This window comes from Leuciscus leuciscus, assembly GCF_965113295.1.
Source record: "Leuciscus leuciscus genome assembly, chromosome: 1".
In the NCBI taxonomy this organism is placed as follows: domain Eukaryota; kingdom Metazoa; phylum Chordata; class Actinopteri; order Cypriniformes; family Leuciscidae; genus Leuciscus; species Leuciscus leuciscus.
Window position 1 is genome coordinate 46,828,332 of NC_138725.1, and position 24,402 is coordinate 46,852,733.

At 39.1% G+C, this 24,402-nt stretch overlaps 1 protein-coding gene across 3 annotated transcripts in view; it reads right to left on the minus strand.

The window, feature by feature from the left end:
• The window catches only part of cacna1ha (calcium channel, voltage-dependent, T type, alpha 1H subunit a), a 114,228-nt gene continuing 89,826 nt past the window's right edge, over positions 1-24,402 (minus strand). Inside the window, exons 18-35 of one of the 3 annotated variants that reach the window (XM_082172377.1) lie at positions 21,880-21,980; positions 21,673-21,790; positions 21,491-21,559; positions 21,224-21,408; positions 20,714-20,840; positions 20,496-20,621; positions 20,177-20,266; positions 19,843-20,056; positions 14,304-14,455; positions 13,881-13,990; positions 10,414-10,547; positions 10,226-10,296; positions 9,863-9,941; positions 7,539-7,660; positions 7,167-7,439; positions 3,713-3,881; positions 3,460-3,614; positions 10-3,364 (exon numbers count right to left, since the gene is read on the minus strand). In XM_082172377.1, coding sequence (XP_082028503.1) covers positions 2,366-3,364; positions 3,460-3,614; positions 3,713-3,881; positions 7,167-7,439; positions 7,539-7,660; positions 9,863-9,941; positions 10,226-10,296; positions 10,414-10,547; positions 13,881-13,990; positions 14,304-14,455; positions 19,843-20,056; positions 20,177-20,266; positions 20,496-20,621; positions 20,714-20,840; positions 21,224-21,408; positions 21,491-21,559; positions 21,673-21,790; positions 21,880-21,980 — 3,294 coding nt within the window. In that variant the 3' untranslated portion in view covers positions 10-2,365. Of the gene's footprint in view, positions 3,365-3,459; positions 3,615-3,712; positions 3,882-7,166; positions 7,440-7,538; positions 7,661-9,862; positions 9,942-10,225; positions 10,297-10,413; positions 10,548-13,880; positions 13,991-14,303; positions 14,456-19,842; positions 20,057-20,176; positions 20,267-20,495; positions 20,622-20,713; positions 20,841-21,223; positions 21,409-21,490; positions 21,560-21,672; positions 21,791-21,879; positions 21,981-24,402 lie in introns of all 3 variants that reach the window. The other 2 variants (XM_082172378.1, XM_082172379.1) reach the window with 2 other exon arrangements.

Consider the following 24,402-nt stretch of genomic DNA (forward strand, 5'->3'; position numbering starts at 1 on the left):
AAAGACATTTGTGCATTTAAAAAAATGTTTTTGGGGGGGGTATGGTTTAATATATTAAAATTATAATTAATTATAATTCAAATAATATAGAACTGTCTATATAAATAAAAAATAAAAAAACAAATTACACATCTTCCTTTTGCTATAAAATATTTATGTGTATATCACAGAGAATATCCCTCAGATTAGTTGTGGTCATTACACAATACAAGGTAATACAATGTAGAAATACAATTCTATAGCTTTTCAAACACTTCTGCTTTATCAACCAAGTCATATCAAATCCCCAAAAATAAAAATTGAACTTATTGCAGACAGTTTGTGTAAATAAACAAGTCCTATAGTTGCAATAACAGAAGAGAAAAAAAAAAACTGAGAAATGACTGTAATCATGAAAGCTTGAGGAAAATGTGTTGATTATTTATTGAAGGGTAAAGGACATTAGGCTGTTTGATGGCAAAAGCTAAAAAATAAATAAAAAAACAGCTAATAATGTCCAGATGCCCAAAGTGATTAAAACACTTTAAGCAATTATATACTACTCCATCCATACAGATCTATCATTTATTCAGTAGCAATTGTTCAGTAACTCTCAACAATCCTCTTGCAAAAAATGTGGATCTAGTACCGTAAGATGCATGAAACACTGCACACATTAGTCTCAAAGCCCAATATTAAACTGATGTCAGATTATGTTGTCTGAGTACATACTTTTGTAATCATCAATGAGTTTTGCTTACAACTAAACCTCTTGCACTCATCTCAACATTAACTATCATAAAATATTGCATTAGACAACAAGTGGGTTTACTCAGTTCTACAAAGAGGAATACCTTGTAATTACATCTTAGTGCAATTAGATAAGTCTACAAATGGAAAATATCTGAAAATCGAAATATCAAAAACTTAAAAAAACACCCAGATGTTTATATTTCTAAACCTCTTGGTAACATGCAACTGATTTTCCTCCTCCATCTTTTGAGGAGATTCAGAAATAAAGGAAATTAGTAAATTAACACAGCACAAAAGCTGCATCGAGTATTTTAAATCTCAGGTGATACACTGATGACACTGGATATGTACGTTTTATCATTTAAAGAGCAGGATCTGCAGGAGTCATTTACCTGTGAATTCCCCAAAACATCATGGCTTAGTTTAACTATACATAAATCACATTACTCCCTTTAAAAAACAAAAAAAAACAAAAAAAAAAACATACCTTTGTGTCCCTTTCATTAAACATGTGTCTCATTGCTGCACAAGGGCACAAACTCAGAGGTGCCATTTCAAAGCAGAACAGATCAAAAAATAGATCAGAAGTGTAGTGATATAAACTCCCTTAGTCTTCTGCTTTGATAGTTATAAAGTTTGAACATCAGGAGAAACAAAACAAGGTCACATTTACATTTGAATTACCTTGTCCTTCACATGCAACTTGTGCCACAGCCAAGGGCATCAAAATGTCAAAATAGCATGTTGTAGTTAAATTAGGTTATAATGTAGAGTGTAGCAGAAATTGTAATATACATTTAGAGATGAACCTGAGTATGGTAAAGGGTTGTAAATGTGAGATGCACGTTACTGGCTATGTTTGTGTAAAAAGTGAGTAACCTAACTGGGTAAACTTACAGAAACATTTATAGTGTATTGCACTCAGGCTACAGATCATTTGTAGTTTGGTTCTCATTGGATTTATGTAACACGACACACTCCGTCCTCTCAATAGAAAAATAAAAATCATCTCAGTATCAGTAGGCCTAAACAGACTAGAATTGATCCCACAGCTATTCGATTAAAAAGAACTTGTACATTCACAAGAAGACAACAGAGGACAATTCAAATTGATATGTGCAAAAACATTTTAGATCTCTATAAAAAATATGTGCATATGAATAGAGCTTGTTTCTTCACTAATACAATATGTTCTCTATTTACACATTATGAGTCAATAAAGTACATAACTTGTACAATTACTATTAGTCTTTTATTCTGTATACTCTGTCTTTACAGAAAACATTAGCAATGCTCATGACAAAGAGAGGAGAGACTGACAAATATGATACAGATGATACATAACACTACACATCCTGAACTCAAATCAATGTGATTGAGCACTGGGACTAAAATAAGAACCAGAGTTCCATTTGGAAACCTGAAATTGCATATCCCATGTTCAACACCCTTCCAGATCAAACGCTGTTCCCACTAGGATCGGCTGCCATTCCTGGCTGGCTTTAATGATGAAATTACATTTGAAAAAGAAACAAAGAAAACTTTGGCTACAGAAAGAGGTCAACATCCCCTGTTCAACTAGTTGCCGCACCCGCAAGTGCGAACGGTAAAATTTGGCTAAAGCCGATGTCCCTCATTGGGCTGTCCTGTTTACAGAGCTGAAGTCTGTGGATTCTTCAAATCTGCTATCAAAGGGGGGAGGCTGTGTGCTTTCACACAGAATGCCTGCCAGACTGCCCATTGGGGCGGGGTGTGGCAGGGACAGATACTCGGCACAGTGAGAGGGGTGCCGCTCTACTTTGATGAGCGGCTGGGTAGACAGCTGGTTCTCCGGCATATCCAGAGAGTCCCGCTGCAGGGCCAGGTCATAGGATGGCGTCCTCCTCCGCAGTAACATGCTGCTCTCTGACAGCTTTTTCATGGATGCAAGAGAGGCAGGGGCCTCCGTTTCAAATGGAGGCTCGATGGAGATACACGGAGGGCTAATCTTTTTCTTCCGGGGAATGTGCAACGACTGTCCGCGCATCGGAACGTGCCTCTTTTCGCTGAGTTCTTGACCAAACAGCCCATCATCTCCTGAAGAGCAAATCTCAATTGAGTGCCTGCGATGGTCATCGGCACCGTAGGGTTTTGCCAGAAAACCCTCAGTGTCCACACCGAAGCACTTCTTCGGGTCTTTGACGCTTAACTCGCCTAAGTTGGCAGCACTGCTGCAGTTCTTCACGAGAATGGGAAGCAGTGTCCCTGAGGTGGCGTAAGGAGACAGGGAGTGACTCCGTGCTTCTGCCTGGACCCCTGCCCACAGCCGTGTTGTACTGTTGATGTGGCGGACCTCCTCGTCGGTCGGATCAGCGGAGTCAAACATGGAGCCACTGGGGCTGGTGCTTCTGCTGCTGCTGGCCAGGCTGGGAGGTTTAGAAGGGAGATTGTGCTGGCTATGCGGCTGCTGGAAGGTGCGGACACTGGGTGTATGTCCACGTGGGGGCAACAAGGGTGACCCCTGAGGAATGCTAGGGCCAGGGATCCGAGGAAAATGCAGCTTGAAGCTGCCTGTGGTTATCCCTGCCTGTCTTTCAAGATTGTCTTTGGAGTCAAAACTTTGCACGTCGATGGAGTCATTTTTAATTGCTTCCTGAAAGAATAAACATAGGACATTGTGAACATGTGGCCTGCAATCAGAGCACAACAGTGAAGAACTTGATATCGATAGGACATTTGAGAGTATACCTGTCTGTATAAAGTCCTGCCAATACTGTGGGTTGGAGAGGAAATGGGAGGGGGAATCTTGGGGAGGCAGCTGAATTGGGAATGGGGAGGAACACCAGGGACCTGAAGCAGGGAACGGCTTTCGCATGGCTGGGAGTGGACTGAGGTGATGGAGCCTATTTGGGAAAGGTTAATGAATACTTTCCTTAAGTTTTTGTTCTTTTGAAGTCAATAATTATTAATGCATAAATTCATGTTTTCTGGGTCTTTATACCTAATTCAAGGTACCCTTGACTGGTCTCCACTTCTTCTAGTGGATATGGAGCACTGGCTGGCCTCACAGGGCAAAACATGTAGCTGTCATTGGGCAAAGAGTGCATCCTTGACACTGACATTTTCCGTGGAGATAGCAAATTCTCCTGTGTTTTTTGCATCCCCTCCTCCTGTGGAAGAGAAATGTATTCCACTGCTTTTTCCCTCACACATAAACTCACAAACACATAGAGCCAAGCTTGCAAGGTTCGTTCACCAGCTCACTGCAGTTGACAAAGCAAATTTACTCTTTGACAGAGCAGCCCATGAGGGGTAACAAATGTTTCTGGCCTCCTTGTAGAGCCTCACTTCTCACTGTCCACATCGCCTCAGCATATTTTCTTTGTAATGTGACAACTCAGCACCCAATAAAACACAAATGCAATCCTATTGCCTGAAGCCAACTCAGGCTGCTCCTTATAAAGTTAATGGTGCACAGTAAGTGCAAAACTAAACTAAAGAAACTAAAACAAATGGGACAATGTTTTGTATACTATATGACCAGTTCATTATACAAGGGGTTTTCAAACTTTTTGATGCCACAATATGATGATCCCCTGGTAAGAAACCTAAAATATAAAAGGCATCTATATATATTTGTATTAAGAAAAATATTAAGTGTGATTTTATATAGACAACATGTTTTCATAGTGTCACTGTACCAAAGCAAATTATTACAATATTATCATAATTTACAAAATATTTAATCTGTATCAAGATATCTTCTGTGTAGGTTTTGGGAGTAGATTTGTGTTGTGTAAGCAAGGGGTCATTTGTTAATTTGAATGTCTGTATAGCATATTTGTTTGTATGTTTTAAGATTATTTATTTTCATGATTGCTTTATGGAAAATGTGGTGAAAAAATATTTGTATATTTATAATTAATTTAATTATTTTATATACATACCATTTCTTTATGTTTGATGTAACAAAGATTGAAGTGAGATTATGTTGGAGACCCTTTATTATCAAAGGGTTTGGTCTGTTTAGTTAAAAGGACTGGATTTTTGCTGCTGAGTTAGGTCTGGTGAGAGATCCCTGAAAAATGGATTAGGAAGTAGTGATGTGTAGTCATTTGTAGTTCTTTTTTTTTTATGGCCAATTCTGATTGCCGATTTTTTCTTTGTTAAAGCAAATTCATTTGTTGTTTATTTGCTCTAAACAAAAAATATATTTAGCCATTTTAAATTAGAGGCAACCACTGCATTTGAATCACGAGCCAAACAAATATGCTACACACATGGAGTATGAGCAGTTGTTTTTCATTTAAATTAGATTGTATAATTTGCGTTTATGGAACAGGAGTGGTTTCTTTGGTTATCGCTTCGCTTATAAACGCTACCTTTTACAGAGGTAAGAAGAAAAGAGGTAACACTTTACAATAACAGGGCATGAATAATCATGTACTAATACCTGAATTTAATACTGCCATCATTTAAACTGTAATATCACAATCTGCCATCTGCAGCTTTGTGACAAATAATTGGAATGGCACATGATTATTTATCCATTAATTACACAGATCTGTCTAATCAAACGTGGAAAATAGACTAATAACTACCACTAATACATTTAATTTGATCTAAACGGTTTTCTGATTTTTATAGTTCATTTAGGCCTATGTTTAGTAATAGCTACTTTTCGTCCTGGAACTACAGTATGTAGGGTTTGTTTCTGGTGGGACACTCATTAATGGCGCACTAGGTGCTTGCTCTGCACCATAGACAGTAAAAGAAATGGACACAGCGACCCCATTGGATTCAACGGAGAAAAGTGAAGTCAATTAGTTGCACTCACTTCCTGATGGCCGAGCGTACTGCGCAGCCTCAAACTGAGCTTGACGACGTAGATGTGACGTGAGCAACCTGTCTGTCTTCTAGTAGCTGTGCCAAGAGAAATCTGAATCATTCCCTTCCGAAACTTGCAGAGACGGAGATCATAAGTAAGTCCATGAGCTAGGAGGAGCAGGAGCAACTTTTGCTAAGTATTCTGATTAATTATTTTGTCATTTTGCCTCCATGTCCCCTCGATTGCCCGCAAGCTTCTCCTCCTGTCTATACGGTAATTTATCTACTGTGCGACAGAGAGTCGCGTGGTTATGACGCAATCGTTAGCCTATTTTTACAAAAACTGCTTCTACGGGGCCATAACGTAAGATACAAGGTAATGGAGCCTTTTATACATTTTCGTGTTTATTTAGAAATAAATAATGGACAAATGGAGTCTTTAAACACCTCAGATGTGAAGTTATTCGCTGTCAAAGTGATGCCAAAATGAATGGGAGTCAATGGAATGCTAACAGCAGGTGATGGTCTGCTAATCAATGGCGGCCCCCGGGGAAGCTTCAGTTTCCGGCTGATAGATTACCCCCCTGCTCTGCACGTTAGTTGTGTTTTTTTAGGAATCAGGTTTTTTTTAGGGGAACCGATTCCTCAGGAACTGTTGTAAGTCACAGTAGGTTTAGTTTGATGGGAAAGAATATCACAAAACAGATTAGGACCTTTTAAGATAAATTATTAGTCTATTTAGTATGTTCTATTGATAAGGAGGATCAGTGAAATTGACAAACTAATCCTGTGCCTTTCAGTAATGTTTATGATGAAGCTGCTGATGTCAATAGTTTAAATATGACTAATAAATTGTTTAAATGAATTTCAAAGTCAAAATATTTCTTATTCATTCTTACGGAGCCAGACTGATTTAGTTGACCCCTAAATGTTATGCAACATTAATGCATTAACTATCAAACGTACTCAAATGTTTAAGGCTGCTGTTATTCATGAATGAATCATTATAACTCCTGTCGTATAGTTAAGGATTGCTCTTCATTGGTTCATGATTACTTCATATATTCACTAATCATGAGTTAATGTTGAAGTAACTATTAATTCAGGTATTAGTACATGAATGCCCTGTTATTGTAAAGTGTTACCAGCAAAGAAAATCCCATCAAAACTTTTCTGAACTTTAGTTCTCTTTAGAGATACATTCAAATATCCCCCACCACCCCCAATTTAATATTTATATTTTTCTTCCTATATATCTAGCATTGCGAACAGTGAGCTTGCTGTGTCTGGTATAGAACACCAAAGAATCAGCAAAGTATTTGATTACATACCATAAAAAACTTGGTATATAAAATTGAATAACTTGATAAATGTGTTAAAATAATTGCATGAAACATGTTTTATTGACTTAGGTTAACATGTTAACTTTGAGAGCCCTAAAAATACATTTAGTACTATATTGATTTTCCTGAAATGTTTCACATACCCCCTAGCACTGTCTTGCAGCCCCCTGAGGTTTCCCAGATCCCAGTTTGAAAACCCCTCGTTATACTATTATCATAAATACATAGCTTGACAATGTTTATTCATAACTTCTGATTTATTTGGGCAAACCAGGACATGTATACCTGTTCGGGGGAATTTGGATGTGCAGGCCCTGCAGAACTCCCCGCTGAGATGTTGCTGAGACGCCGAGCCATTTTCATCTCCATCTCAATCTCAGCGTCCATTTCTGCATCTTCTTTAGCCTCCTTATTGCTCTCCTCCAGGTGTTTCATTAATACGGCCACCACCACGTTCACCAGCACAAACTGAGCCATCAGTACAAAGGTGACGAAGTAGATGGGGGAGACCAGAGGCAGATAGCAGTACTCCTCTTTAGGGCACTCTCGCAGAGTGTCCTGCACATATGCAACGTATTAATGATTAAACCTGCACCTGTGAAACCCTCTCAATACAGTTACAGAAGAACAATGAAAAACTCCTCTGCATTGTAGTACCTTCATTATGCCATTCCAGTTGTCCCCCGTCGATACTCTGAATAACGTTAAAAAGGCCATTCCAAAGTTCTCAAACGTAGCATGGCGACTTAATCCTTCACATGGGTCATCGTCAGTGCATTCTAGATTAAATATTGGTAGACAATAGTTTACCAAGAGTCGAATTCTTTAAACATCTTATACACAAAAAGCTTAGCTAGACTCCCAGATTATCACTGAATGTGTTGCTAAAAGAAAAGATAACATGACAGGGTCCTCTGAATTATCATTAAAGAAGCAAATGAGCCGTTACTCACAGACACGTCTGACACAATAATTATCATTGATTTTAAAGTTGAAGGCTAATGAAAGTAATTAGAGTGCTTGCCCTTTAAGAGAAAGCATAATCCTGTCATTTGTGATCCAGAGGCCTCTCGCAGGGATTTAAGTAGCATAGAAAAGGGATATAACTAAGTAGCATAGAAATTTCTCTTTGAGCCTAGAGGCTATCTCACAAAAATGCTACCTGTGCAGGAGCAAGGTCCAAAGATCAACAGCGCTAATTTAGCTTCTTCTTCCATTATAACCAGGGGTTCAATTGGGCCAGGGCTGTCCGGGGCTGAGCCCCGGCACATAGTCTTACGCTGGTAACTCATCAGTGGACTTTCCTCCTTCCACATTTTCAACAATATAGGCTATATATTTATTTTTATTTACTTACTAATTCAACAATAAAACAAATCCCAAACTCGAGCACAAAAAATATGATGCACACAAATCAGCATGTTGCGAGGAGAAATAACAAAATTGTGAGTCCTGACAGGACACATGCAGAACTGGCCACACGTGCGAGTTTTGTTCTGCCAGTGCGTGCAAATCTGAACATGCGCGCGTCGGCTTGCTACGATAGTCGGTGTTAACGTGTTCAGAAGCAACACCGGATACATCACTTGCCCACCATGGCACCGCCCCCCATTTTTTCAATAAAATAATTTAGTTCAGTTAGAGAACAGACACTACAATTAAAAACTGAATGGGGTCTGCTTAATAAATCTTGAGCTGAACGAGAGTCGTAGCACAGATCAGCAGCAGGAGTCAGATTTAATTTTTCGCGAGAGTGAGGAGCTAACTAACAAGATGATGGCGGAATATTTGGTGTCAAAGTGAAATGGAAAAGTGCCTATATAAGTGAATTTGGCCGCACGTGTCAACGGGGTGGTGGTGGCGCAATGGATAATGCCTTTGGTGTGAGAGACCCGGGTTCGAATCCACTGTGAGACACCAATGTGTCCCTGAGCAAGACACTTAACCCCTAGTTGCTCCAGAGGCGTGCGACCTCTGACATATATAGCAATTGTAAGTCGCTTTGGATAAAAGCGTCAGCTAAATGAATAAATGTAAATGTAAACGGGCACGGACCGAGCAGAACAGAACAGAGCACCATTATGAATGCACATGCGGACGTGCGCATTTTACTTTCGCCTTCAAATTAGCAATGTAAAAGCCCCCGCCTGTGATACCGGTATTACTGGTGTTGCCACACATCTTAATAGCTGTACGATTCTTTGTGCATTGGAGCAGGGGATTTCCATAAAGCAAACATGCTCAGTTTCATAAATGTATGATGCTCGGGAGGCTAACTGCAAATTATAAATGGTCAGCCATTTAAAATAAAAGATGAGGATTGTGATATTAACGATGTACACTAGGATCTAAGAATACACAGGATCTTTAAAATCTTAATGTTTTTCTTATCAGTTTCCATCCCTTTTAATGGAAATGCATTGCTTTAGCTCATTTGTATAACTATGGTGTCCTGACAATATAGTTTTATATAATTAGTGTAGAAATATGTGAAAGGCTTATAGATCATTAAATGTTTAACTTTTATGGACCCCAAATAATTTTTTCAAATAGCCAGACATGATTAAATATATTGCTGTCTATTTCACGAGTTAACACTTACATACAATTAGAGGGAGTAAAGTTTAATGCGTATTTGGCGTGCTATCCAGGGCTCGGGCCCCCCCATATGACAGTTTGTTCCGTGTAGTATTTCTGCATTCCAGTATTATAATTTCTTTATTTATTACAGTGTTTACCTGGTCATGGGCCATTGACACCACAGAGGGGTGGCACATAACAAATCCCAATTTAACCCCTGATTATGACAGTACTGTATAGTCCAAGGAGAGTTCTAAAACTGTGAGAGAAGCATTCCCATGGGGACCAAACTGAAGCAATTCTGGTCTAAAAATAAGAGTGTCAGCTAAGGTAGAGCAAAGCCGCTAAAACTGTGAAATGGAGAGCTCAGTATGAAGAGTGAGCAGGATTGCAGCACTGACCTAGTTTCCCAAAAAGCTCCACGCCAAGTGCCGCATAAATGAAGAAGAGGAGCATAAACAGCAAGCCCAGATTTCCCACCTAAAGAGAGGAAGCACAATATCACTGTATGTTATTAAACAATCAATCATGGGGAGTACAGTAGCATTGTGTTATAGATACTTTATCTCCAACTTTTACTCTGTCCTCCCACATGACTTACATATCCACACAAAGACACAAACAAATGCAATTGTGCAGTACATCTACATCTCTCTAAAGCAAAATCACACATATACACAACAGCATACTGTATACACTGTAAAAATATTTTGTTTCTACTATAAACTGTATGTGTAAACAAAAACACACACAACATTAGGTACCTGTGGTAAAGCTTGCATTACTGTGTCCAGCAGGGCTCTCATACCTGTAGCCATCTTCAAAAGCTTCAGTACTGTTGGGCAAAAGCACAGAGAAACAGATATCCAAAAACACATCCACTTGTAAACGACCATACAAATACATTTTGTATGGTCTGGGAGAAAAACAAGAAGCTAAAAAACTGCAGTACCTCTAGCTATTCTCAGCACCCTCATAATGCGGATGATGGTGGGGTTGATTGGCAGCGCTGCATTCATCTTGATCTCCTCCAGTGTGATGCCCATGATAGAGAGCAGGACTATGGCAAGATCAAGCTGGTTCCATCTGCCAGCACATTAAAACATCATCATACAGTTAAAATATTACTTCCAGCAACGAGTGTCATTTAGCTAATCGGTGTCTGAACATTAAGCAAGCTGAGCAAACAAACCGTACACAGATTTATAAGCATATTGCAAATACAACAACATACGGTTGATTGCAGCTGTACATGTGCTAATGTGGGATTAATGATAAACAACAGGGATCATGACTCCTTTTAATTTAGCATGTTTCATTTAACTGAAACAAATGATTCATCCCATTCCCTATGCATGACATCAGACGCAACATATTAAAACAGGACTTAATCACGCTGTCACGCTTAATCACAAAGGTGTTTTACAAATGTGTTAGAGAGGTTAGTGAAGTTGTCTTGTGATAATACTGTATACATAATTCATTTTAATTTAAATACTTGATTGGGTGTGGTAATTACAGTTATATTTTGAATATTGCCAAAAGAACGTCTCAGGTTACGTATGTAACCCTGGTTCCCTTTCAAGGGAACTCGAGCTGTGTCGAGACGCTGTGGGAACGCTCCTGAGTGATTGCGTCGTGAAGCACGTGTGAAATCAGTCATGATGGTGTGATGGAACGTCATAGGCCGGTGACGTCACAGACCAGGAAACTATAAAGCATACCCAGAATGAGACTGCACTAGCTTCTGATAGGCTGAAAACCTGACAACCTGAAGTCAATAAACCTGAAGTCAATAAAACCTGACAAAAGTGTCCGGAGAGTACCAGCCTGCTGCATCAGACCCTCAGAGGGTCGCTGGGAACCCTTGCGCCCCGAAACGCCTGAGGTGGCGGGGTTGGCAGAACGGCCCCCTGAGGGCACCGAAGAGAAATGGGCACCGCATAATGAGGTGTAATTCACTTCTCCCCAGAGGGGACTGCCCTCAGAAGCCTGACAGCCTCTGCGTCAGGACTTCTTCTTTGTCAAAGCCTTCCCAGACCCCCCTGTTTGTGTAGCCAGAGTGGCGACGCTCTGCTTTTGCTGCACTGTACTGTGAGGAGCTGTGTAGACGGCCCATAGACCATCGAGGAATAAATCTTTGGAACGCTGCCACTTGTTTCTTTGACTCCTGAAACCTCTTGACGACCAAAGTGACAAGAGTCTCCGAAGACGCCAGAAGGCGAGAGCGGAGCATCCAACGCTTTACCCACCAGCGTTGATATAGCTTTAAGAGGCTTGGTGGGTAATGTTGGGGATTTTAGTCACAACCATGCTGTCTCAGCCCCATGACATTACTGTATTTAGATGTTTGGGGCTGAAGCAGCGATAAGAAACTGGTTTCTTGGGGAAAAATGGCAATCCCCAATGAGGAGATTGTGATCTAGATGGTAGGTATCGTTCATACCGATATTGATCTGTTTATTCTAAGCACGTGCTGCAGTTTTGTCGTCTACCGCTTTAAATGCTCGAGCTCTTTAAGGCAGGATGGATTTTGATTGGCTGTCAATGTTTTTATTGTTTATCAGCTGGAAAGTGTGCATTTCTCTGTGCCGTTATCATTATAGTTATGGTGTGAAATCTGCTATTCTTTTATATTTAGAATGATTTTTAGACCTCTATATTATTATCGTTATCTTTATAGTTATAATTTTTGGTGTGAACAGGCCTTAACACACAAGAATGAACCTCATTGGTTCTCACATGTCCAGCAAACATCCTTAAGCTTCCGTTTACCATATCTAATGTGAGTGTTGATGAATGTTTATATGTGAATAAAAGCCTAAATTCATCATATAAAGCGATTGTGTCTCTTCAGAAAATTTTGACTAAACCGTTAAATTCCAATGGATTTATTTTACAATCTTTTTATAAACTTTTTGAATTGACAAAGAGGTAGTTGCATGGACTGTCAATAGAGGGACAGAAATCTCTCAGATTTCATTAAAAATATCTTCATTTGTGCTTCAAAGATGAACGAACGTCTTATGGGTTTGGAAAGACATGAGGGTGAGTAAATTATGATAGAATCTTCATTTTTGTATGAAGTAACCCTTCAAGTACACATATTTTGGAAGGACATTGGTGTCAATTATCTTTTCTGTCTGATCTGAGTAACAGCCAGTCATGCATTGATCTCATGTCTTTGTTGGCTTGATTAATTCATTCATAATTAGTGTACACCATCTCTCAATGAAGAAAAAAAATATTTTGCTGTACACAAAGCTGATGGAGTCTTTAATTAACTGAATTGGGTTAAGCACTTGCAAATTACAGCATGACTACAGTTATCCAAAAACACAAGTTGATCCACTGCACAAGGAAAGTCTGTGATAAGGGACAAGGTCACTGAGGGGTTGGGGACTGACAAGACTCCCCTTAGACCTCCTTAAAGTGACTTTAGTATCAGGATTAGAATTAGAATAAGATGGCTTAGTTAAAAATAAACTGGTAATGAGAATGTAATGTATATGGTCAGTATAATACCTTAAAGGGTTAGTTCACCCAAAAATGGCCCTGTAAGACTTTCGTTCATCTTCGGAACACAAATTAAGATATTTTTGATGAAATCTGAGAGCTGGCTCACTCCTTCATAGGCTGCTAGGTAATTGTATTCTGCCAGCCCAAAAAAGTTAGTAAAGCCATCGTTAAAATAGTCCAAGTGACTACAGTGGCTCAACCTTAAGTTTATCAAGCGACGAGAATACTTTTTGTGCGACTTTATTCAACCATCTCTTCTTTTCCATGTCATTCTCCTAAGCTGTTGACGTAGTGTAAACAGAGCAGCGCTTCTGGGTTGTACGTCAGAACGTAGGCTCACTATTGGCCGACGCTGGTCATGTGTGTGATGCGTGTGATGCTGGCCAATAGTGAGCCTACGTTCTGAAGAAAACGTAGGCTCATGATTTTCTAGTGAAGAAAATGAATAGTTGAATAACGTCGTTATTTTTGTTTGTTTTTGCGCACAAAAAGTATTCTCGTCGCTGAATAAACTTAAGGTTGAGCCACTGTAGTCACTTGGACTATTTTAACGAATTTCTGGGCCGGCAGATTAAATTATCTAGCAGCCTATGAAGGAGTGAGCCAGCTCTCAGATTTCATCAAAAATATCTTAATTTGTGTTCCGAAGATGAACGAAAGTCTTACGGGGTTGGAACAACATGAGGGTGAGTAATTACTGACAGAATTTTCGTTTTTGGGTGAACTAACCCTTTAATACCATCTAAAGTGCGCCCTAATAAGCATTTGTGAATACTGATTTTACTTCCAGAAATTTCTTCAGTACAATACAGATTTGCATACATGCATCCATTGTTAAACATATTTACAGGGTATTCACATTATATGCTGTTCACATTAGAGCCATATAGGCAACAATACCTGTCTTTGAAGAATTTCCGAACACCAAATGCCACGAGTTTGAGCAAAGCCTCAATTATGAAGATGACGGTAAAGACATAGTTACAGTATTTCAATGCCTCTTCAAGGTACTGTGGGAGATAGGAGCAATGATTTCACCAGTTTTAATGTAGTACAATTTATAGTTAAAGTAGCATATTGACACTTAAAACACATTTAATAATGCACAAATGCCTTTGCATTTATATAAATTGCATACATTCTATAAAAATAATACACCAGGTGTCATTTATTTTAATGAAGAGCACAAACACTTTCCAAGCAGAACATTTCACAAAAATAAGTTTGTTACTTCAGCTTTCAAATGATGAAATACAACTTTATGCAATGGTAGATCACTAGATGAAACAAATCAAGATGTGTTTAAAGTGTTCACAAACTCACCCGAGGCTGATTGAAATGCTCGATTGACATAGTGACCACATTGATGCCGATGATGCAGGTGATAAAGAGGTCCAGGTAGTGGTTGGTACACAGTGTGTGGATGTAGAGCCGGGCTGGAGAGTAATCTGCATAGTACGGTCTTTGCTGGGCCTCTGTTGATAGTCATACAGACAGACAGACAGCACAGAAGAGTCAGTGCAGGGTAAATACAGATAAACCAAATCACTGAGGCAGAGGCAAAAGGCACTGGGTGTGAGGGGACAACCGCTGCAGAGAGGACCAGTACTTTATCTTTTCATCTCTGTGCTATTATTGCGATGCTATCCGTTTACAGTCCTCTCGTGCAGCACTTGTGCCTTCATGGATTTCAAGCATGCTGCTTTGGTGAACATGCCGTTGTAAACATGGCAGGGTGTGGGAGAACATGTGAAAGGACTTCTGCGAGTAGCACCGGTGACGGGGACATGGGTGTTTACCAAGGAGAGCTTAGAGGTGACTGTTTATCGATTAGCGTAGTTGAACTGTGTGTGATAGCAACCATACAATTTATTTGAGTTTGAATCCATCTTTCTGAGTCTGCCATAAAAGCATGTTTACAGGTAAATAGTACCATATGCCAAGAGAGAAGCCTTTTGAGCTACTGAATATCTGATTGAGTTAAACATGCAGGTAGAGCATAACCATTACATGGAACATCTCTCCCTAGCAGATACGACACTCATGGCCACCTTGAAAGTCTTTTACAGTTGCACACAGAAACAGCCTGTCTTTCACTATGATGGGATAATGGCAGGCCCAGATGGAATCTGTAGATTTTTCCCACATTTTCTGCTCTGAATTTGGGGACAAATCTGCTGAATTCTGCAGAACATAATGAGTTAAGCTGAACTCACTGTACTCTTAATGATAGTTTAACGCTTTTTTAGCAAATTAGCCAACATATTTCAAGAGTGGCACAAGATTGATATTCCAATTTTGAGGCAATCCACTGAGCTTTCTGTGGGAGCAGATTCCATGCGAGTCTGGATAATGGACAGATCCACAGATGTTATTTGGATATGTTATATTTATAGGGTTGTTTCTTCAACTTCGGGCTCATTTGTGTCCCATGGGTTTATATTATTTATGTCCCAAATGGGATCATCTTAAAAATGTGAAATAAACAATTGCATTATTTATTTCAATGAAATAATATGAATATGTATATAATTGAGCGAAACATTGAGGTAATAAAGAGGTCCTATGACTTATGAGCATAATATTTTTCAATTACATTTTTTTCAAATTATGCAAAAGCATATTTAGGATGCATAATTAGCCTAAACAAAGTCAAAATAGTATGCCATTTTAATTAAATTTTTTTTGAAAATATCTTTTCCATTTCCAATGCTACTGAACACAATACATAATTTCAGATGTGGTAGGAATTTCCAATGCTTAATAAAAAAAAAAAGACAATTCTCCTGTGATATATGACAAATGTTTTCCACAAGGCTAATTTCTTAAGTCCACATGGCCAAAGTTGAAAAAACATTATGTATTCAAATATTTGCCTTCTTTTCTTTCCTGTCCTGCTAAACTCACTCTGTGTTGTGAGGACTGTTTTGTGAGACGTCCTTTAATCTATCCCAGATGAATGCACTGAGGGGCTCTTTGAATAGATCCAGGGAAATAAAAAACTCAACTGCTATGGACTCAGCTATGAGTACTATAAGTCACAATCTCATACACGATTAATCCCCTGACTGCAGTAAAGGCTAGAGGAGCCAAGTGTGACAAACGTAGATAAAACCGTAAGCTTTTATGCTAAAGATCATTTATCAGGAAGCTTTGCCCTGGCAGGCTTGGTGCTTAAACAAAGAAAACACTTCTTCACATTTATTCGTTTAGTCACGTAAAATCATGGCCTGCATTCTCAGAGTCCTTAATGCTCACAGAAGTGAACCAGACAACCCTAATAAGTGCCCTCAGTGTGCCAAACTGATTAAAACAGACAGCCAGATCATTGCCAACTAACCATTTCCGATCTCTCAACTTGATAATATGATCCTAAATGTCATTTTACATATGTTTGAGTTCAGCGCTCTAGAATAAATATCAGCCACACATCCCCCACCCCTATTCAAAAAATGTTTACTACCTCTTTGGATGCATTACTACTAGGTACTTTATTTAATCATTTGCAGATTAATTCAATTAAATACATTTAGTAATATTTGCTTAGCAAAGCCGCCAAATGAAGACAAATCAAAGGCATGACGTGACTAAGGCAGAGGAGTAAATCCTTGAATATATACACTCACCTAAAGGATTATTAGGAACACCTGTTCAATTTCTCATTAATGCAATTATCTAATCAACCAATCACATGGCAGTTGCTTCAATGCATTTAGGGGTGTGGTCCTGGTCAAGACAATCTCCTGAACTCCAAACTGAATGTCAGAATGGGAAAGAAAGGTGATTTAAGCCATTCTGAGCGTGGCATGGTTGTTGGTGCCAGACGGGCCGGTCAGAGTATTTCACAATCTGCTCAGTTACTGGGATTTTCACGCACAACCATTTCTAAGGTTTACAAAGAATGGTGTGAAAAGGGAAAAACATCCAGTATGCGGCAGTCCTGTGGGCCAAAATGCCTTGTTGATGCTAGAGGTCAGAGGAGAATGGGCCGACTGATTCAAGCTGATTGAAGAGCAACTTTGACTGAAATAACCACTCGTTACAACCGAGGTATGCAGCAAAGCATTTGTGAAGCCACAACATGCACAACCTTGAGGCGGATGGGCTACAACAGAAGAAGACCCCACCGGGTACCACTCATCTCCACTACAAATACGAAAAAGAAGCTACAATTTGCACGAGCTCACCAAAATTGGACAGTTGAAGACTGGAAAAATGTTGCCTGGTCTGATGAGTCTCGATTTCTGTTGAGACATTCAGATGGTAGAGTCAGAATTTGGCGTAAACAGAATGAGAACATGGATCCATCATGCCTTGTTACCACTGTGCAGGCTGGTGGTGGTGGTGTAATGGTGTGGGGGATGTTTTCTTGGCACACTTTAGGCCCCTTGGTGCCAATTGGGCATCGTTTAAATGCCACGGCCTACCTGAGCATTGTTTCTGACCATGTCCATCCCTTTATGATCACCATGTACCCATCCTCTGATGGCTACTTCCAGCAGGATAATGCACCATGTCACAAAGCTCGAATCATTTCAAATTGGTTTCTTGAACATGACAATGAGTTCACTGTACTAAAATGGCCCCCACAGTCACCAGATCTCAACCCAATAGAGCATCTTTGGGATGTGGTGGAACGGGAGCTTCGTGCCCTGGATGTGCATCCCACAAATCTCCATCAACTGCAAGATGCTATCCTATCAATATGGGCCAACATTTCTAAAGAATGCTTTCAGCACCTTGTTGAATCAATGCCACGTAGACTTAAGGCAGTTCTGAAGGCGAAAGGGGGTCAAACACAGTATTAGTATGGTGTTCCTAATAATCCTTTAGGTGAGTGTATGAATATAAGTAGCTTTAGAAGTCAATACATTGTTAACTTTTTTCAGTGCCATTGATTATAAGTCTTTCACTGGCCTATGGTCCACAGCAATCTATTATGCAATCGAGTTCGTCAACCTGTCTGAGATACACAACGGTTTAAAAGTTTGGGGTCAGTACTAAGAAATACTTTTATTCAGCAAGGATGCATTAAATAAAATAAAGGTGAAAGTAGAACATTTATAATGTTACAAAAGATTTTTTAATTTCAAATTTCTTTGAACTTTCTATTAATCAAAGAATCCTTTTCTTTACGGTTTACACAAAAATATTAAGCAGCTCAACTATTCTCACCATTGATAATACAAATGTTTCTTTTGGAATGATTTCTGAAGGATCATGTGACACTGAAGAATGGCATAATGATGATGAAAATTCAGCTATGGCATCACAGGAATATATGACATTTTAGATATTTTCATCCTGTCAAAAAACTTCAACGTGTAATAATATTTCACAGTATTACTGTTTTTACTTAATTTTTGATCAAATAAATGTAGCATTGGTGAACATAAGAGACTTCTTTCAAAAACATAAAAAAATCTTAGAGATCCCAACTTTTGAACAGTAGTGTAGACTTGGTGGCCGTTCACACAGGATGCACTCTTGGTCTAATGGCGCTTTTCCACTGCATGGTACGGCTTGGTTCGGCTCGGTACGGTTCGACTCGGCACGGAACGGTTCGGCTCGCTTCGCTTTTCCACTGCGTGGTACGACTCGGCTCGGTACGGCACGGTTCGCTTTAGCTCGGTTGCTTTTCCACTGCAGTTAGTACCGCTTCAAAGTGGGTGTGACTGATCGTTATACAGTAGTTGCCGTCTCTACTGCCATGACATCATCATATTAAATGCGAATTTTTCATTCCGGGTTTCCCCATCCGCTCCTCGGCAACCAACAAGAGGAACGTCTGCACCTCGTCCACTGACCACGATTCAGCCATTTCTTTTTTTAAGTTTATACTCTTTTTTTTTTGAAGCAAATACTTTGAAAACAGGCGCTACAGCGTTGGCTGTTGTCTACTGGCTATTTAAATCTAGCGGGTTTAGTGTCTCGTGTTGTAAATACAATGACGCTGGTAGTGATGATTCTGTCTGACCTATCAGTGATCTGCAGTGTTTTCACATCACATTTTAGTATCGGTACGGTACGCTTGGAACCTCAACAGAGGTGGTACCATTTAAAGCGAGCCGAAGCGAGCCGTACCGTACCGTACCATGCAGTGGAAATGCATCATAAGTGAGCCGTACTGAACCGAACCGTACCGTACCATGCAGTGGAAAAGCGCCAAAGCGTGCCGTACCGAACCGAACCGTACCGTACCATGCAGTGGAAAAGCGCTATAAGTACACATACAGACTGATGTAGATCTCAGATCTTTGGCCATTGCGCTGCATATTGTGCATGAATATGCCATTGAATTAAAATCAACTTTTCAAGTTTCAAAGTCGCAAACGTTGAAAATTGCTTTTGCATGCACGGAGATGCGAATGGCTTCTTGCTCACTTTGTGCTGCCTGTTCTCAGTTAGTTTGGTTTACCGAGGTGTGTTGACTCAACACACTCAAGGTTGGTAATGCAATGTTGAATTGCTCTGATGGTAATAAAATGAACACAAAATGAACACTAATTAGTACTAGTTCAATCTTATATTCAAAATAAATCTGCGTGTACTATTAACCGATCACACTATATATTGATTGCAGGATGCTCTGCTGCTTTGGTCTTGATGCTGACCCCATATACTGCGCAAACTTCCCCTGTTGGCTTGACATGCAGCATTTTGTGTTGCGGGCATCTCATGCAGGAACATGCTGCAGTCAATCACAATCTAAGGCTGACATCAGATCGGTGCAAAAATGTGCACTTTTTTAAATGTATTTACTCAGCCTTATGACTGCTTCTGTCTTTAAAAAAAAATCTTTCTCTAGCTTTCTCTCTCAGGCTCTGGAAGCAGGCAGTGCTCAGAAAAATAGACTACCGACCAGACCCGCAATTCTCCTTACTCCTGCGCTTTTTGTCCAGCAGTTTATGCCTCTTCTCCTCGCGTAGGCGTGTCTCCTCTTCCTCCTGGTCCTGACGACACTTGTGGAAGTTCTCCACAACCACTCCCACAAACATGTTCAACACAAAAAAGCTGACGATCAGCAGGAAAGAGATGAAGTAGAGGAGCATCCAGGGGTTGTGATTGCGCTCAGGCTGCAGGCGTGAAGGACAGGAAGATAGAGGACACATCCATCATATTACAAATTAGAAAGGTCATGTGAATTTTTAAATACTGAAACAGCACCGGCCAGAATGAGCAAAGCAGATCCAAACCTGCTGGTCCACCCCGACAGCGTCCAACCCGTCATACATTATATTGACCCATCCGTCCTTACAGGAGAGCACGAACAGTGACATGAGAGCCTGCGGAAGAGAGACAGTAACCAGCAAAACCCTCATTCATTCAGTGCAGTTGCAGGGATCATAATGACAGTTTGGGGAATCATTTCAAACAAATTACAGCAGAAAACAATTTCTGGAGGTCCTATAAAAATGAAAAGGCGACATGACCTCACTTTCTCACTCAGCCAATCATATTATAATGCTTCAATGTGTCCAAACCAATTAATAATGTCTAGTGAATAACAGTTACCTGTCCCAAGTTATCAAAGTTGTACTTTCTTCGAATCCATTTGTACTTTGCATCAGTACAATCAGACTTATTGGTGATGTTTTTGGTGTCGCCACCTTCACAATGGAAAAACTTTCCTTTGAAGAGCTGTGAAAGATAATATCGATGCTATGTTATATAAAAAAACCCCTCATATTTCTGTTGAAAAGCATGTATTGTGTTCCAGTTGAAGCAATTACCTGAACTCCAAGAATTCCAAAGACAATAAAGAAGGCACAGCAGATCAGCACAATGTTCCCAATGGGCCTCAGGGACGTTATTAGCGTTTCCACCACCAGCTTCAGTCCAGGAGCACGACTAATCACTCTATTTAGGTGAAAAACAAAGACACAACCTATTTCAACCTGTTTGGATTGGAGTGACGTTTATGTAATGGTACAATAGACTGGGTGACCTTTAAGATCGATAAACCACCGCTTGGCCTTACCTCTGAAATGAATTGCAAGCATAATAAACTTAATTCTGCCAAGCTTTAGTTGAATCGGGACGTGAGAAGCGTGTAGACTCGAGAGATAATGCAACCACATAACTAACCTCTAAGGAAACTTTATTTCCTAACTAGAGCCTCTCCTTACTCCTGCGCTTTTTGTCCAGCAGTTTATGCCTCTTCTCTTCTACACCACTGTGTAGTGGATTTCATTGATTGATTGTGCCTCAGACAGTCAGGTTGTGACCTTTCACTGACTCACCTCAGTGGCCGCAGAGTTCTCAGCAGGCGAAGAACCCTCAGGATGCCAAAGATTCGGTTTGTACCAGTAGAAGCCAGAGAGACCAGAATGTCAATGAGAGAGACAAAGACCAGCACCCCATCCAGAACATTCCAGGTGCTCTGCAGATAACTCTTCTTCCCGGAGCAGAAGCCAAGGGCCACCACCTTTAACACAAGCCATATCACGTCTGTGCAATTGTTTTGTGGAATGAACGCTCTTCATATATATGAAAATACAAAATCATACCTTCACAGTCATTTCAGCAACAAAGATCACAGTGAAAACATAATTGGAGATACTGAGAAACATTCGCTCCTGAAGTGAAAAACAAAATGACATACTGTATGATACATCCAGTAAGCATGACAATCTCAAATATTAGATGCAAATGAACTATTAAGGATAAGATTTCACTTAAGCAAACTTACAGGTGGCTGGATAGTGGGTCTTTCCAGAGCAATAGTTATGCAGTTTAAGAAGATGAATACCAAGACTACATGATCAAACATCTTGTGAGAAATTAACCTTTGGCACATCATCCGAAACCTAGGACAGAATTATATAGCAGTTACAGAAGTGAACGTGAAACTTTAAAAGAACAAACTGGCGAGCAGATGTTAGGAGATGGAAAATACTTGTTCTGAGGAGAGAACAGATAAAGGGACCAGTCGTCATGATCTTTACACCACTTAGGTTTATATGCTTCCAATGTCCTCTTGAGACGCAGACAGAAACTCTGTAACACACAAGAGAGAGGCGTCAGCAAATTGAACAAGAACTACAGATAATTACTACAGCTCTAAATTGTCAGGAGTTTAAAGTGTTTGAGGTAGATAAGAACCTCTGTTATAAGCATTAGGCTAATGGTCTTGATTCAATACATCAATAAATAGGGATTCAAATGCATGCTTGTTTAAATGTGATGAATTACCATTTAACTAACTAATTGTTTATTTTGCAAATGTGTTTTCCGGAAAATAGATTTTGCGCAATTAAAATCCACTTTGTCTCAATGTATAATTGATTTGCCAGGTACTTGGCATGAAAGATGGTTCAACTTGAAGAAATGACACCATGATGCAGCTGTAATTATGCAGCTTGTAATACAATTGTGGGAAATCATTATAGATTATTTCCAGCACTGACACATTTATGCTGTTTTTATGGACATTTTATGCACTGCATTATGCAGTTTCAGTTTCACCACCATGCAGCACCTTATAAACAACAATTTAAAGTGTTTTCCCCCCAACAACTCAGACTCCTTCATGATGCATAACTCAAATTTCCTTCGCAAGAAATAATAGAAACATGAAGACAAATGTACACATGCAATTTGGTTTCCTGGAACAGCCTAACAAAACACAAGACAATGATGAGAGTAGTTTGCCTATAAACCTGTGCTATAAATCTGCACATCTAACAAGAAATACAGAACTAGTCAAAGCTTGGGCACAATTGCTTCTCATTGTATTAAACTTTTTGATCTTTTTGTATTAATATTAATGGTTAAGCTGGACCAAATAGTGAATTAAAAAAACAAAACAACAACAGGAAACAAGTGTTGGGGAACATGATATTTAAGAGTAATGCACTATTAAATACAACTTTAATGAATTAAAATGCAATTTTTAAAAGTAAAATAATATGTTCACAGATATTACAACCCCAATTATTACACCCCAACCTATTTTTATTATTATTATTATTATATCTTATATTCTATTACAAAGGAAAGGGTTTTCAATTGTTTTCAATTCAATTTATCAATACAATTAGAAAAGTAATCCATGTAGGTTATTTGAAAAACAAAAAAACTTAGATATTATGGTGTATTACATTACATATTAATCTCATCAGTACTGCTTAAAAGTATTTAGTTGAGTAAATGAACAGAATGTGCAAAACTAGAAACTAGACAAACTGTGGCAACTTTGAATAATCTAAAATTTATGGTTAAAAAGTTTGGGTTTTTGAAAAAAGTCTCTTTATGCTCAACAAGGTTAGATTTATTTGATAAAAAATACAGTACAGTAATATTGTGAAATATTACAATTAAAGGGATAGTTCACCCTAAAACGAAAATGAAGTCATAAATTACTCACCCTTGTGTTGTTCTAATGAAATTTGCCCTTCTTCTTTTTTTTTTTCGGACCACAAATGGAGTATTTAAAAAAATATGTCCATATAATGGCAGTGAATAGCGACCAGCATCAAGCTTTAAAAAAGGATGTAAAAGTATGACAGAATGATCCCATGCGACACGAGCCGTATATTCCAAGTGTTCTGAGGGTATATGATAGGGTTTGGTGAAAAACAAAATAAAATTAAATTTATTTAACGAAAATCCCAACCTTGACTGTTGGTCTTCTGTGCTCGATTGCACATTTATGAGAATCTGTTAGCTCCGCAGTTCACTCCGACTCGCCCAGAAAAACACACAAGTTGTGAGAAATCAAGATCAACAAAAACATTCTTTAAACCCTATCGTATACCCCCAGAACACTTGGAATATACAGCACATGTTGCATGGGATCATTCTTTGATACTTTTGCGTATTTTTTAAAAAGCTTGATGCTGGTTGCTATTCATTATGTGAATGAGTGCAAGCAGGAATTTATTTATTTTTATTTATTTTTTATTCTCTTGATTTGTCTTTTAGGGTGAACTATCCATTTAAATGATCAGTTTTCTATTTTAATATATTTTAAAATGTAATGTATTCCTGTGATGGCAAATCTGAATTGGTAGTGTATATATTGTTTTAAAATGTACTACAATTGTAAAATGTGTAAAAAAAAAAATATATATAATAAATAATGTGTAGGTGTGTCCAGACTTTTGACTTGTTGTGTTTGTTGTTTGTATGTGGGCCTTTATTGTAGCCCCATTGTTTCTGGTAATTTCACAGCACTTGAAACTCAATTTCAAGACAATGCCTCTTGAGTGAGGAGATATCATCACACTTACACCAATAAAGGTCATTTTCCACCCACCAAGAAAAACAATTACTGTCTTCAAACTACCGTGCTGAATCAATTACAGCATGACAATTAGTCTCCTCACAAGACAAACTCCTGGGAAGACATCTTCGAAAAACAAGTCATAAGCAATGCCTGACTGTAACAAACAGCACAGCACAGGTGTGATTCTCAAGT